General features: G+C 39.6%; 1 protein-coding gene across 2 annotated transcripts; it reads right to left on the reverse strand.

Annotated features, from left to right (window-relative positions):
• Positions 1-11,559: 11,559 nt before the first annotated feature.
• On the reverse strand, positions 11,560-14,509 carry LOC129347709 (uncharacterized). Of its 2 annotated transcripts, XM_055005616.1 has the most exons (3): positions 14,286-14,509; positions 14,143-14,207; positions 11,560-13,463 (listed from the first exon to the last, which is right to left on the reverse strand). In XM_055005616.1, the coding sequence occupies exon 3, from the start codon at positions 12,869-12,871 to the stop codon at positions 11,621-11,623; it is 1,251 nt and encodes a 416-aa protein (XP_054861591.1). In that variant the 5' UTR covers positions 12,872-13,463; positions 14,143-14,207; positions 14,286-14,509; the 3' UTR covers positions 11,560-11,620. The 2 variants fall into 2 exon arrangements, with proteins under 2 accessions (XP_054861591.1, XP_054861590.1); XM_055005615.1 differs by having other exon boundaries at positions 14,143-14,509.
• Between the last annotated feature and the right edge of the window lie 496 nt (positions 14,510-15,005).

Below are 15,005 nucleotides of genomic sequence, written 5' to 3' on the forward strand. Positions count from 1 at the left end.
TTAAAAAAATTATATTTATTCCAAATATTTGCACTGAATCTTGAAAGCCTAAATGAGTCAGAAGGAAATGAGTCTTTGGTTTAAAAAGACTCGCAGTGAGAAAACAATCTGCAGCACTGAGACTAGACAGATTTAAATAAAATAATGTCAACTAATATATAATATAAAAAGGTCAAATTAGTAATTGCATAAGTATTCACCTCATTCAAACCAGTGTTTAGTAGAGGCATCTTTGCCTGAACGGAAAGTTCTTTTTCTTTAAGATGGTTGTTTCATGACAAAACTCTTAAAAATACAAACAATACATGTACATGTCAAAGTAAAGCTGGGTTTCAACTCTCACATAGCAGCAAAGCAGCACAACATTCCCCTGAAGTTGTTGCAAGATGTTGACCAATAAACTTACAGGTGAAAAAATGTACAGTATAATCATTACATGGCTTTAGAGACTTTAAAAAAAAAGACCAAAAGAAACAATATTAAGTACATTATAGTATATTATAGTATTTTGACATTTTGATAGTGAATTCTTGCATTGCAGTGCATTTATCCCAAATATTAATAACTGACTAGAGTAAAACACAAATATGGTACATTCCAGACCAAAAGGTAAGATATTTTCACACACACACACACACACACACCCATCACTCACAGGCAATCCAAAGGCATCTTTGGATTGTTGAGTTTTCTGTTCTCTGCTTAAAATTGGTAAGATCCGTACCTTACTATATTCGGTGCTGTGAGATGAAATTTATCACTTTTTGTCTGTGATTGCAAAATTGATATATATGTTTTTGAAGTGCAGCTGTCAAAACACAGTGAACACAGCCTGAACAGTGAAAATGTGTTTTTTCCAATGGCTTATAATGGATCTATAGCATACGCAACCTATTCATTACAAATAGAATATTAATAACCTTGCATTAGAAACTTTACTGGGTTCACATGAATAAAAGAGAGACTAGAGGGCTCCAGAGCACCAGAGTCTCAAGTTTTTTCAACATATGGTCAATGACATTCTTTACCATGTGTCTTTAGAGATGATGGAAAAGGCACAGCTCAGGGAGTGCAGCAATTCCCCACACAATGTGCAGTCCTAAAACTAACCCAAGACCACAGGGGCGCAAAACCAGAGAAGAAAAACATAGTTTGAAGATCAGCATAAGTTACTATCAACATGAATACATGATTAGGGATGTATGGAGCAGTTCAAGGAGCAGTGTGGAGCTGAAAAAAAATATTTGCCAAATGTCCAGTTAGATCTCTGGGCCTGTGTTATTGCTTTCCTTTGCATCATGGAATGGAAGTATTGTGAGACTGATTATACAGACATGACTGTGCTCTGACAAAGGAATTTGGCACATTCAAGACCCATGCTGAGAAACATCTGGGCAAACTGAGTTAGCTGCAAAGATAGTCTTGTTCTGTCCTGTACTGCTTGTCTGTTATTGTCCATGCACACTGTGGGTAATGATAAGACGTGTCAGGAACCTAGCTGTGCTCTTCAAAGCTAACCTCATTTTGGAGAAACAGGACATACAAGTCATGCTACCATCTGAAGAATACTGCTAGGATACAATCAAAACTATCAATCACGCGTTCATTTCTTTGAACTATTACAATTGTCTTTTAAAGTTGAAATAAACCAACAGAGTTGTACAGAATGCATCAGTGAGACCCAAAATCAAAACAAAGTAAAATGAGCACATCACTCAAATTTTTTTGACTCTAAATTGGCTACCCATGTTTTTATATTGATTTTAAGACTTTTCTTTTAAACCCCTCATGACCTTGCCTCCCAATACATTAGTATATAAAACTGCTGCCCCCTTGGAAACAATACACAGCCTGAGGTTCCCAGCCAGGAACCTGCTCATTGTTCCCACCCATACACTGTATACAGTCTATGTTCAAACCTCATGCTTCAAGACTGAAGGGGACCGAAAGAAGCCTTTCTCTATATATTCTTTTAAATTACTATTGAAGCTTTAGTTGCATTGGGACAAGCTTCCAAAAAAAATTGGAAGTTGGCTTTTCAGGAAACTGAAATTGACAGTACAAAGGGGAACTGTGAAACAGCTAATATTCAGGAGTTGATTCATTTTATATACTCTGTACAGCTATTATTAATCTACAATTGTTAGACCTAACGGTACCTGAAAAGTGATTTTAGTCATTATTTGAATTGCTTGAAAGACAGTGTTAAAAACATACAAACCTTGTTGAAGAGGAGTGTAGTGATGTTGACCATCTGCCCATGATACTGTAAAGTGAATGTGTTTGATTCCCATGGAATTAATGGATATGAATGGTGGTATTAGTAATATTCATTTGGCTCCACAAGATAAGATATTTGGGGAGCAATGAAATACACTGATCCACAACGCCCGTTGTTCTGTGTATTACTGAACAACAGAAACAAACAAAAAATGTTAACATTATGACTTCCTAAATCTTACAGTGCAGTGAGGCATGATGACAGTCTGTCACTGGAAAGTGTACTAACAGTTGAATACTTGGGTTTGTGTTCCACTGAGGAATTATCAGCAACATTTCAGGTGTGATCTATTTGTGAACTCAGAATTCTTCACTGGTACATGTTCCTGGATCACATTAATCACATTGATATTCCGTACCATTTTTTTTTCTTTCTGCCTTTCTTTTTCCCTGAGCTTTTCTTCATAGCTCTCCTCTCATCACCAGCATCATCGTTGTCCACCATATCACCATTTTGATCTGAAAATACATTAGATGATTAAGAGATTATTTCATACCTTATGTGGCCTTCTGATATGGAACAGATTAATCATGTTACTGGTTATCCAAGAAAATATTTCAGTGGAATCCCTCTGAATCTGATATGTGACTAAACAAGAGGTGTTCATTTGCTTGTATGATGGTACATCAAAACATTCTCACTCACAGTAACAATAAACATTTGAGCTGCTGTGGACAGTGATATAAAGTTTTATTGTATAAAGGTATGCCCTTTTTTTCCATGTAAGCTCAGAAACTTTTAAAAGTACCTTCGTAAATGACGTAAACATGATTAGATGCCAAACACACATATTTGCATAAATATGTATTTTGCAGCACAGGAAAATTATTCTGGATAGACAAACTTCTGGATTCTGCTACTGATAGACATCAATCAGAACAACATGCAAAGAGTCTCGCTCTAAAAAATGTTCTGTACTGTATGTATTTTGGAGTTTTTAATGAGCACTACCACTTCTACATCACACGCAGCAACAGAGTTTTAAGAGAAAAACACTCTGAAAGTGGAGTAAGATCTAAAAGAATGCTTTCAACAAATGCTGCCTTTTCCCTCAAGCTAAGTCAAGCTTTCATTCTGAGCCAAGTTTGCAGGACGCACTAGTTAACCACACCATTCAACTTTGGCTCTAAATCTTTCCCCTGAAGCAATGTGCATCATTTTCGCTTGCCTTCTTGTCTCACTTGTTGGAAATTCTATCTGCCATGGCTCTGGGAATATAGAAAGTATAACAAACATTCCAATGGGAGAACAGAGAGGATCTTGCATGTTCTTACTTTAAATGCAGTCATGGATGTCTGGCTTGAACATTAGCTGAGGAGCCTTGTGTTTCATCTTTAGGATTTGTAGTTAAGCAGGGATGTGAACGTGATCCACGTGCCAAACCAAATAAAATAACCACAGCACATGGCTGGTATAGAAAGACTGAGTGCAGAGGCAACTGAAAGAGACAGCTGTTGGTTTCGCTGGAGCAGCTTTTGCTTCAGTAGCACTTTCTCTTAAACTCCCAAATGGAGGTGCGGGTACATTATAAATGGCATGTTTTTCTGGAAGCCAGGGCCCAAAGCTGGGCTCTGGGCCAGTTCAAATACAGATGTCAGCTCCACAGGGTGATCCATTTAGCTGTGGCCGAGGCCTCATAAATGGTGAACCTTTCCCAGGGCTAACAGGGAAAATCAAAGTCAGTAACGGTGTTATGAAAAACACAAGTGGCTTTATTTGATGAGTAAAGCAGAAAAATGCAATAACAGTTACAATGGCTGCAGAAACTTCTACAATTGCAGTGCAACATGATTTATTGTGACTGAACGAATACATGAATGAGAAAGTGCTAAATATTTTAAATGTGTTCTTCTCATCCCTACAGCTTTTTCAGAGTCAGAAACACATAATGCCACAAGTAGTGATTCATGATACTTAAGAGTGCCTGATTAAGATTTATACGTCAAGTGTGCATAAATTCTCCACTATAATCCATCAGGAAGACAAAGGAGAAGGCTGCAATAAAATTCAAACTTCCTCAAGAGGGAGGCGAGATTTATCTGCTGCTCTAAGGGTTTACTCAAACAAGGGCACATAATGTAGCAGAAGCAGCTAGGCAGCTGAGACTATTACGAGCTATAGGTTTAAGCCAAAAGAAACTTTACAAGCTGCTCCACTGACTGAGAGTGAAAGCAGTGAACACATGGGGAAAATCAATATCCTTAAGAATAATACTGCCTTTTTGGACATATAAATGTCAAAAGTAAGAAAATATAAAGGCTGCATTGGGCATGGGTCCATGTGTCTGCTTTAATCTAGCATATATCACATTTACAGAGAGAGACAGTCTAGAATTATGCATCTCAGTAGTCAGTAAAGATAAAATTTCACAAATTACTTTAGTTTTGTAGTGACTGAGATCATGGTGTTCATCCAAACATGGCTGAGACTAGTTCAGGATTTTCCTCTTTCTTTCCCAATCATTCATTAACTTAATCTTGTCTGTCAAATGGCCTCTTAGGAAAGAAAGTAAGACTTCCTATTCTGATGATATTTCGACAGAAATACACTTTCCTGGTCAAAAAGTCACTGAAGAGCTTGCAGGGAAAAAAGTGCCTGGTTTAAAATCCATGTGTGTTCAATATCCCAATCTGTTTCCAGACTCACAACTCAAATGTAACCCACTTCAAGGTATGTACACGTCACTACTAGGTTCGTAAGGAGCTGTGAGTTTAAGTAATAACGAAGCAACACAGATTTAAAGTGGTAAAGTTGTAACTTTTAGTTTTGCAAAAATTATTTTTAACAGTGTACAAAAAATACTGTGCACAGAACCATGGGCCCAATAACAAAAAAATGAAATAAATTGTCTTTTTCAAAGTGTTCCTTATGAGTACTGATCTTTGCCGATCCAAGATTTGTTCAAGTCAAAAGTCAGGGGGAATAGTCAAAAGTCATGAGTAAGTATGCAGGAAGGGTATCTTGTTGTTGGACAACAAGATTTGCACGATCCTACCACCAGATCCACTTGCTAAGCGGTGTGGTGGACTTCCACAGTTCGTCATGGGAGGCTCGCCATCAAATGGATCGCCAGTCCGCCTTGTGGGATGACTGGTATTTCTCGATTCTTTCTTGCATCACAAAAAGACCTGACCTGTATGAAGAACAGGTTTATAATCCAGGATAATATGAGCAAAATAATCTAAATAGGTTTCCAGGTGTTGTACAACATTAAAACTTCCATTTCAGTTAGGAAAATGAAGTAGTATTGTTTACAAAAATGTAACAATTGTTATTTTCCCATTAATCAATTCAAAACAGTCAAAATATAGCATTTTAACCCTTAGTAATTACAGTGAATTTTAATAATGGGACCACATTTTACTTATGAACTCACTAATTTATGAAAGACACATTACCTTTAAGGTAATACGTATAACTCACTTTTTCAGCATGTAGTATCTCTTTTTAACATTTAACTTTTTCATTTAAAATGAAAATAAATGAAATACATTGTTTTTAAAATGACAACATTGACATGTATTACAGCTTTGCTGCTTTTAACCATGTTAATTTACTTAAAATGAACTTCACTGTGAGTTAATCACAAAAGAAAATGACCATGCGCTTAACAGTGTAAAAGTTTCACAAAGTGCCTATTTTAGTGAAATATACAAAATCTGTATGAATTCTCTTTTTAAACCATAAAATAAATTCATTTTACATGAAATACATTCACCAGAAACAACATAAAATGTGCAAAAGCCTAGCATCATTCACCTCGTGGTGTTTTCCACACACACAATCACAGAGAACTTTTCAGAGCTAGCTTACCAAGGAAGGGGGTTTCTACCAGAAAACCAGGGCAACACAATGCTTCCCTATCGGTCCTCGGACTTCTAAAATGAAATTACACAGGTTTACATCATTGACAAATAACTTTGAAGTGTCAAAGAAAAAGAACCAGGTTTGCATACCTTTTTCCCTCGTTTAACACCCACACGGGAGAAAACAGAAGCCTGGGCTCCAGACGTATTAACTCGCTAGGCGAGAGTGAGTATTACAGAGCACTACTTCCGGTTTCTTTATAAAATAAACTTCCGGTTTTCAAAATAAAAATACAAATGACTCAAAAACGCAACACAGGGACAAATAATAATTGAAATGAATAAAGATTATTAGTTAACCCCTTTTTAGGCGGGTTACATCCTCCCCCTCTTAATTAACATGAGTCCCTTCATGTTCTTACAAGAGTGGAAGATCCTTCAAATGTTTCAACTAAGGCTTTGTTAAATCCATCAAGAATAGTTTGTGCAAATGAAATCAAGGGTATGCCAAGTTGTGGGTATGTAAACTTAGCAGGTGGCTTTCTCAAACGTTCAGATCTTCGTGTTTGATCAGCAGTCTGATGATTGGGAATATCACGATCAGCTAGATCTTGATCGGTATTGTTCATTTCCGTAGATTGTCTTTGTTCAGTTTCTTTGGACTGTTCAACTCTCTCCGAAGTTTCGGTTTGAGAGGAATTGTCTGTTTCATGTTCCATTTCAGGAGTTTCACATTCTTTTCCATTTTCAGATTCCAGTTCAATTTCTGTCATATCCGGTAAAGGTCCATTCAGGTTTTCATATTGTGTCTCATCCGGTAGGTTTCCACTTTGGTTTGTCCTTTCCTTTTCCACAGGTTGACCCAGGAGTTCAGGGGGTAAGTCCTTAGGTAAGTTGGCAGTTTCCTCAACATTTGCTTTATGCTCATTTTTAGCATTTGCGTTTGAGTTGACATTTTTTTGTTGGATGATTGTTGTAGTTGTCTCGATTGTTTTAGGATAGTACCTTGGACTATAGTCACCTTCATCGTCAGAATCAGGGGGATTTTCATCATGAGAGATGGTAGTTTGCCTTGTTTTGGGTTTTGTGGCTTGCTTTGGCTTTTCCATTTCCTCATCCTCCTCTGAAAGAAATCCGCAAGGGAGCAACAAATCACGATGGAGTGTACGCAAGGGTCCTTCCTGACCCTCAGGACAGACAGTGTACACAGGTACATCTCCAGGGTTCTTTTGAACAATATAAATGGTGGACTCCCACCGATCGGCTAGTTTATGTTTGCCGCGAAAACGAAGGTTACGCACTAGGACTCTGTCACCTATGTCCAGTGTTGACTCCCTTACTCGCATGTCAAATCTACGTTTGTTTTTGTCAGCTATTTTCTTTGCATTAGCAGATGCTAACTGATAACTTTCTCTCAAATATGTCTTAAGATTTCTCACATACTGCGAGTGAGACATGCCCGGATCTTTCTTAACTGGTAGACCAAACGCAATGTCTATGGGCAGTCTAGGTTGGCGCCCGAACATTAACTCATAGGGCGAAAACCCAGTGACATCACTCCTTGTGCAATTATACGCATGAGTGAGAGGTCGGACATATTCACGCCACCTATTTTTTTCTTTGTCCTTGAGCGTACCCAACATACCGAGCAACGTTCGGTTATACCGCTCGACTGGGTTACCGCGGGGATGGTAGGGGCTCGTTCTTACTTTCTTTGTACCGACCAAGGCACACAACTCTTTGATGACTTGTGACTCAAAGTCGCGGCCTTGATCGCTGTGGAGACGCTCGGGGAACCCGTAATGAACAAAGAACTGCTCCCATAGGCATTTGGCTACCGTTAGGGCTTTTTGGTCTCGAGTTGGGATAGCAGTTGCATATTTCGTAAAGTGGTCAGTTATGACCAGAATGTCCTTGAAATTATGGCTGTCAGGTTCGATGGACAAAAAGTCCATACAGACGAGTTCCATGGGGCGACTTGTCTGTATATTGACTAATGGTGCAGCTTTGTCAGGTTGTCTTTTTCTTTTAATGCACCTTGGACAGCTTTTGATCTTTGACTCGACATCGAGAGACATCTTTGGCCAATAAAAGCGAGATCTCGTTAGCTCAAGAGTTCTTTCGGCTCCTAAATGGCCCATCTCATCATGTAGGCTATGAAGCACAGCGCTTCTCAAGGTTTTAGGGAGGACAAGCTGGTAAACTGTTTTCTTTTCGCACTGTTTTTTCCTATACAGTAGACTGTCTTTCATTTCAAAGCGACTCATTTCTTTGAGCATGAGCTGAAGTTCGGGGCAGATGACACTAGCAGATACAGGTGCTCCTGACTCACACGACTGTATGACAACATTAATTGCCGGATCTGTTCGCTGTAGTGCAGCTATCTCTTCCTTACTGTACTTAGGAACGGTGGAAAGACCACTAAGATTTTCATCATCAGCAAAATCTGAGGGGATAGCATCTGGGTGCACGGCAAGTGACTCGATGTAACATGGGAACAGTTCAGGGTCATTTTGAAATACAGTGTAAAGTTGACATGTGGCTTGGACAACGTTCACAGGTGCGAGATGGTGTGAAGTGAAGTCATGGATTCTTTGACATTCCTCTTGAGATGCACTGTCGCTGACTAGTTCACCATGTGGCCTCCTTGATAGGCCATCGGCATCCTGATTTTGCTTGCCTGCGCGATACTTGATGTCAAAAGTGAATGTAGACAAGGCTGCTAACCAGCGATAACTAGTAGCGTCTAGTTTGGCTTTCGTTAGGATGTAGCGCAAAGGGTTGTTATCGGTAATGACTGTGAAAACGTTGCCATATAAATAGTCGTGGAATTTTTCTGTGATAGCCCATTTTAACGCTAAAAATTCCAACTTATGGGCAGGATAGCGGGCTTCACACTGCGAAAGACCTCGACTCGCATACGCAATGACACGGGTCTGGCCGTCTTGTTCTTGGTATAACGCTGCGCCAAGGCCTGTTGTGCTCGCGTCAGTATGAACAACATAAGGCAATCTGGGATTTGCAAATCCTAGGACTGGCGCAGAAGTTAACTTTTCAATGATCCGGTCAAAAGCATCTTGGCAAACCTGGGTCCACCTTTCTCTGAAAGGTTCTTTGGGGTTATGGTACTTAGCGGCTAGGTTGGTGATTTTAGCGCCTTTACGTACGGGAGGGTACCCTGCTGTGAGGTTGGTTAAGGGCTTTACTATTTTAGAATATCCCTCCACAAACCTTCTATAGTACCCTGAGAATCCAAGAAATGACCTAAGGTCTTTCAAGGTCTGAGGTCTTGGCCAGGTCTTAAGGGCTTCAGTCTTTTGAGGATCGGTCTCAACTCCGTTTCGTGATACAATATGCCCTAAATAACGGACCGAAGTTTGAAAGAAACGGCACTTTTCAGGAGATAACTTTAAACCGTTCTCTCGCAAGCGGGACAGGACATTTGTAAGACGGGCCTCATGTTCCTCTAGCGTTTTTGAAAAGACAATAATATCGTCTAGGAACACAAGCACTTCACGCAAATTGATGTCCCCCATGCACTTTTCCATTAAGCGCTGAAAAGTGCTGGGCGCGTTCGTGATCCCCTGTGGCATGCGATTCCATTCCCAAAAACCTAGCGGGCACACGAACGCGGTCTTTGCTTTGTCACTCTCCGTCATTTCGATTTGATAGTAGCCGCTTTTCAGGTCCATTACTGAAAACCACTGAGAACCACTCAGGGCTGAAAAGGATTCCTCAAGATTCGGTAATGCATACGCATCTTTGACCGTTTGCATGTTCAGTCGTCGATAGTCCACACATAATCTGACATCACCGTTTTTCTTTTTGACAATGACTATTGGAGATGAAAAAGGGGACTGTGATTCGCGAATGATACCCGCTTCAAGAAGAGACTGCAAATGACGCCTCACTGCATCATAGTCTTGTGGGTGAATGGGACGCGGGCGTTGTTTGAACGGCGTTTCATCCTTTAGTTTGATGGAATGTTTCACCTTTGTGGCATGTCCATAGTCGAGATCGTGACGTGAGAATACGTCAGAAAATGTGTTTAACTTGTCAGTCATACGTGCTCTCCACTCTTCGGGCATTGACTCTCCAAAGTCGAAGCTTAAATCAGAATTTGGCTGCTTGTCTGTTTGGCTAGTTGGCTGTTGGTGGCTACTGCTGTTAACGGTGTTCTGAGCTGAAAGTACTTCTTTAACAGCACTAAGTTCACCAATAACACACCTAACAGGCAGGCAAATGTCCCGATCAGTTTCATTTCTTACCACTACAGGTATTTTGTAAGGGGAGACTCTCGGAACGGTAATGAGACAACATTCAACAAAAATTCCCCCGGGTAAGGATGACATGGTAGGTTGCTCAAGTAGGACACAACTTTCATTGTGTATATTGTAAATATCTGCATATCCCTCAAGCATTATCTTTCCACCAGCAGGGATTACACTTGGGTTAGTATTTCTCAGGTTGACAAGGCCAACTCGGCCATCTTGACTTTGCTTGTGTCTGATCTGTAAGGTTTTCAGAACTTGATGGTAGCCACAGTAAGCACTATTTTGAAAGGAGTTGCCATCACAGAACTGTTCGTAAAGTGGATCAAGAGTGTTAGTTCCGATTAACAATGGTGTGAGACTATTGGAACGAACATCGGGCACTATGAGAGCAAGAGTCTCAAGTTCAGGCTGAGTGTCAATGAACTCTTCTGGGAACTGGAGTGTAACTTTGACATACCCCAGGTACGGTACACACTGACCATTTGCTCCTTCTATCTCTAGTAAGTCCGTAACTAGGATGAATAGTATGATCGGAAAAGGTGACTGTTATAGAAGGACAATGACTTGGTCGTTACCTGAGACCCTGTATCAAGTAATGAATTGCACTCAAGGCCATTAACTTTAACATTAGCAGTGCTCTTACTACCAACAAGTCCTTTAGTAAGGTTTTGAATTTTGTTACTCTATGTTCTTTTAACTTAGCTTTCGGTTTGGTTCCTTTAGTTCAGTTATGGGACTTCCAGTTTGATTTGTTTCCATTTGTCCCTCAATAGAAAACACAGTTCAGTTTAAAGTTTTGTCAGGAGCTGGATTCTCTTTTTCCCAAGCTTGTTGTCTCTCTTTTAAAAGAGTTCTTTTCGCATCACTAAAGTGGGATTTGGAGGATCATTACAGCTTGTGGCGATATGCCCATCCTCGCCACAACGAAAACAGTACCATGGTTTTGGCTTTGGTTTAACTGTCCCGTATGTGGCTTCAGATGTGAGTTTTGGGGTTGATGTCTTTCTGCTAACGGGTTTTCTCTTTTTGTTTATCTTTCTCTTTTTTCTTTGCAGGTTTGTTTGCAGCTGATGGTTGTGGTTTAGGATTCGAAAGAGCTGCGATTTGAGCCTGCAGCTCAACAATTTGCTTTTGAAGTTGTTGCATAGCTTGTGGTTGGGCAAGAGAAGATTGAGATGACCCATAGGTGTCTCCCAGATATGCATCATGCGCTTGCGCTGAGGCTTGAGCTTTTGGTTTTTGGAACCCCAAATGTTGTTTCATCCTGTTCGCTTTTGCAGTCTGTTTGTCCTCCTCTGTGCGTAAAAGGAGTAAAAACTCTGGAAAAGTGGGCGGGTTTTATATTTCCGTTGCTCAAGCTGGAGATTGTTAATTAGCGCATTGTTCCAGCAGCCCCTACAGAACTGTTTTAAGAGCTGCTTGTCGGAATCTTGGGGTGCAATGGTTTTCATTTTTACGATTCGGTTCAAAAATGTCTGCAATCTTTGCAGATAATTAGAAGGTTTCTCACCTGAATTTTGATTGACATTGAGAAACTGGGCGAAAATTTCATCCCCATCTTCCACTGTTGCATAAGCTGAGTCAAGTAGGTCTAGAAAAGCTTTTGGACTTGCATGGGGACCAAGTGACTTGACTACAGTAGCAGCAGGGGGAAGCAAACTGTCAACAATGCGTCTCACCAATTGTGCAGTAGAAACAGAAGGGTCAGCCAAGTGACACTCAATATTGCTTCTCCAAGTGTCATAATCAACCTCAAAGTTTGGGCATGGAACTTTGCCAGAAAATGGTCTGAGTTTGGCAGGTGCGTGTATCTGGGAATTGAGGTCTGAAGTTTTAACAATGTGTTCAACCACTACACGCTGCACCTCAGGTGGGTTAAGTTGTTCAGCAGATGGAATGAATGAGGTGACTGATCCTACCTGAGTGGGCATAACATTTGTTGGGGATCTGAAAGTTGAGTTAGGTGGGTCAAGACTGAGATTTTGATCATCAGCGCCCAAGTCTGTTTGAGGGGCATCAGGAGAAATGGGGCCTACTTGTGTTTCAGCTGATCCCACGGATGTGTCCTGATGTATGCCGGACCCACTTTGTTCTTGTATTAATCCAGAGATTCTTGTTAGCTCCTCCTGTAACAGGAGTTCAAAAGATTTTCCACTGAGTTTAGCAACATTTTGCAGGTCTGACAGAAAAGTTTTGGTGAGATCGGTACTTTTTTCACTTGAGTATACACTAGCTAGGGCTTCAATGTGAAAGACAACAGTATTATCTGAATCACAAAGTTTATCCATAGGTAAATCTTTCTCAAATGTCTCCATAGCAGCACCAGATGCATACTCTATAAGAGCCTTACCGTACAACGCAGACATTTTGTCTGAAACCTTGATTACTCTGCCAATAGACCCAAATTGCTTTAAAAACTCACAAATCTCCTCGTCAAGTTCAGTATTTGTCAAACCTGATACAATGACTGCATTGGGAACCTTTATACCTTCTCTCTCAATCACCTCCATTTTGGCATAATTTGGAAAAATACTAGTTCGCACTTGTGCGCACTTTTAGTTGAAAGGGCCTCCAGGTTATTACTTAACTCAAAGCTCCTGGCTGGCTCGCCACGTTTTACCGTGTAACCCACTTCAAGGTATGTACACGTCACTACTAGGTTCGTAAGGAGCTGTGAGTTTAAGTAATAACGAAGCAACACAGATTTAAAGTGGTAAAGTTGTAACTTTTAGTTTTGCAAAAATTATTTTTAACAGTGTACAAAAAATACTGTGCACAGAACCATGGGCCCAATAACAAAAAAAATGAAATAAATTGTCTTTTTCAAAGTGTTCCTTATGAGTACTGATCTTTGCCGATCCAAGATTTGTTCAAGTCAAAAGTCAGGGGGAATAGTCAAAAGTCATGAGTAAGTATGCAGGAAGGGTATCTTGTTGTTGGACAACAAGATTTGCACGATCCTACCACCAGATCCACTTGCTAAGCGGTGTGGTGGACTTCCACAGTTCGTCATGGGAGGCTCGCCATCAAATGGATCGCCAGTCCGCCTTGTGGGATGACTGGTATTTCTCGATTCTTTCTTGCATCACAAAAAGACCTGACCTGTATGAAGAACAGGTTTATAATCCAGGATAATATGAGCAAAATAATCTAAATAGGTTTCCAGGTGTTGTACAACATTAAAACTTCCATTTCAGTTAGGAAAATGAAGTAGTATTGTTTACAAAAATGTAACAATTGTTATTTTCCCATTAATCAATTCAAAACAGTCAAAATATAGCATTTTAACCCTTAGTAATTACAGTGAATTTTAATAATGGGACCACATTTTACTTATGAACTCACTAATTTATGAAAGACACATTACCTTTAAGGTAATACGTATAACTCACTTTTTCAGCATGTAGTATCTCTTTTTAACATTTAACTTTTTCATTTAAAATGAAAATAAATGAAATACATTGTTTTTAAAATGACAACATTGACATGTATTACAGCTTTGCTGCTTTTAACCATGTTAATTTACTTAAAATGAACTTCACTGTGAGTTAATCACAAAAGAAAATGACCATGCGCTTAACAGTGTAAAAGTTTCACAAAGTGCCTATTTTAGTGAAATATACAAAATCTGTATGAATTCTCTTTTTAAACCATAAAATAAATTCATTTTACATGAAATACATTCACCAGAAACAACATAAATGTGCAAAAGCCTAGCATCATTCACCTCGTGGTGTTTTCCACACACACAATCACAGAGAACTTTTCAGAGCTAGCTTACCAAGGAAGGGGGTTTCTACCAGAAAACCAGGGCAACACAATGCTTCCCTATCGGTCCTCGGACTTCTAAAATGAAATTACACAGGTTTACATCATTGACAAATAAATTTGAAGTGTCAAAGAAAAAGAACCAGGTTTGCATACCTTTTTCCCTCGTTTAACACCCACACGGGAGAAAACAGAAGCCTGGGCTCCAGACGTATTAACTCGCTAGGCGAGAGTGAGTATTACAGAGCACTACTTCCGGTTTCTTTATAAAATAAACTTCCGGTTTTCAAAATAAAAATACAAATGACTCAAAAACGCAACACAGGGACAAATAATAATTGAAATGAATAAAGATTATTAGTTAACCCCTTTTTAGGCGGGTTACACAAATTACAACCCACAATCATTCATGGTAGGTATCCACTGAGATTTTAGACCACTGTCTTACTATTAGAAGTATTTTGTATATTATTTCAGTATACATCCAGACGCTAGTTGCAGCTAATGCAGCCTGCAGCCTGACTTTGTATTGTGAGCTCAGGTGTAGCCCTTGATAATTCACTACATGCAACACCATTCTGAAAATGATAATCATCCAATGCACAACTGAAACCTGAAATGTCAAAATGCAATCTACTCATCCAAGAAGTCCCATTTCTTACACTAGTAAAATATTTTTGCCAGTGTTAAGTCCTACCAAACACGACTTTTGTATTCCCAAAACACTTACACTCTGCTCTGTCTCTATTGTGTTGTGTTGAAAACTTGCACATACAGGCCAAAAGCTTAAGTAACTGGGTGGACCTTTTTACAAATAAACACTAAAATATACTTAGTGGCATTTAAATGCCACATGATGCCGTCTCTCTTGTCTAA

This window comes from Amphiprion ocellaris, chromosome 20, assembly GCF_022539595.1.
Source record: "Amphiprion ocellaris isolate individual 3 ecotype Okinawa chromosome 20, ASM2253959v1, whole genome shotgun sequence".
Classification (NCBI taxonomy): domain Eukaryota; kingdom Metazoa; phylum Chordata; class Actinopteri; family Pomacentridae; genus Amphiprion; species Amphiprion ocellaris.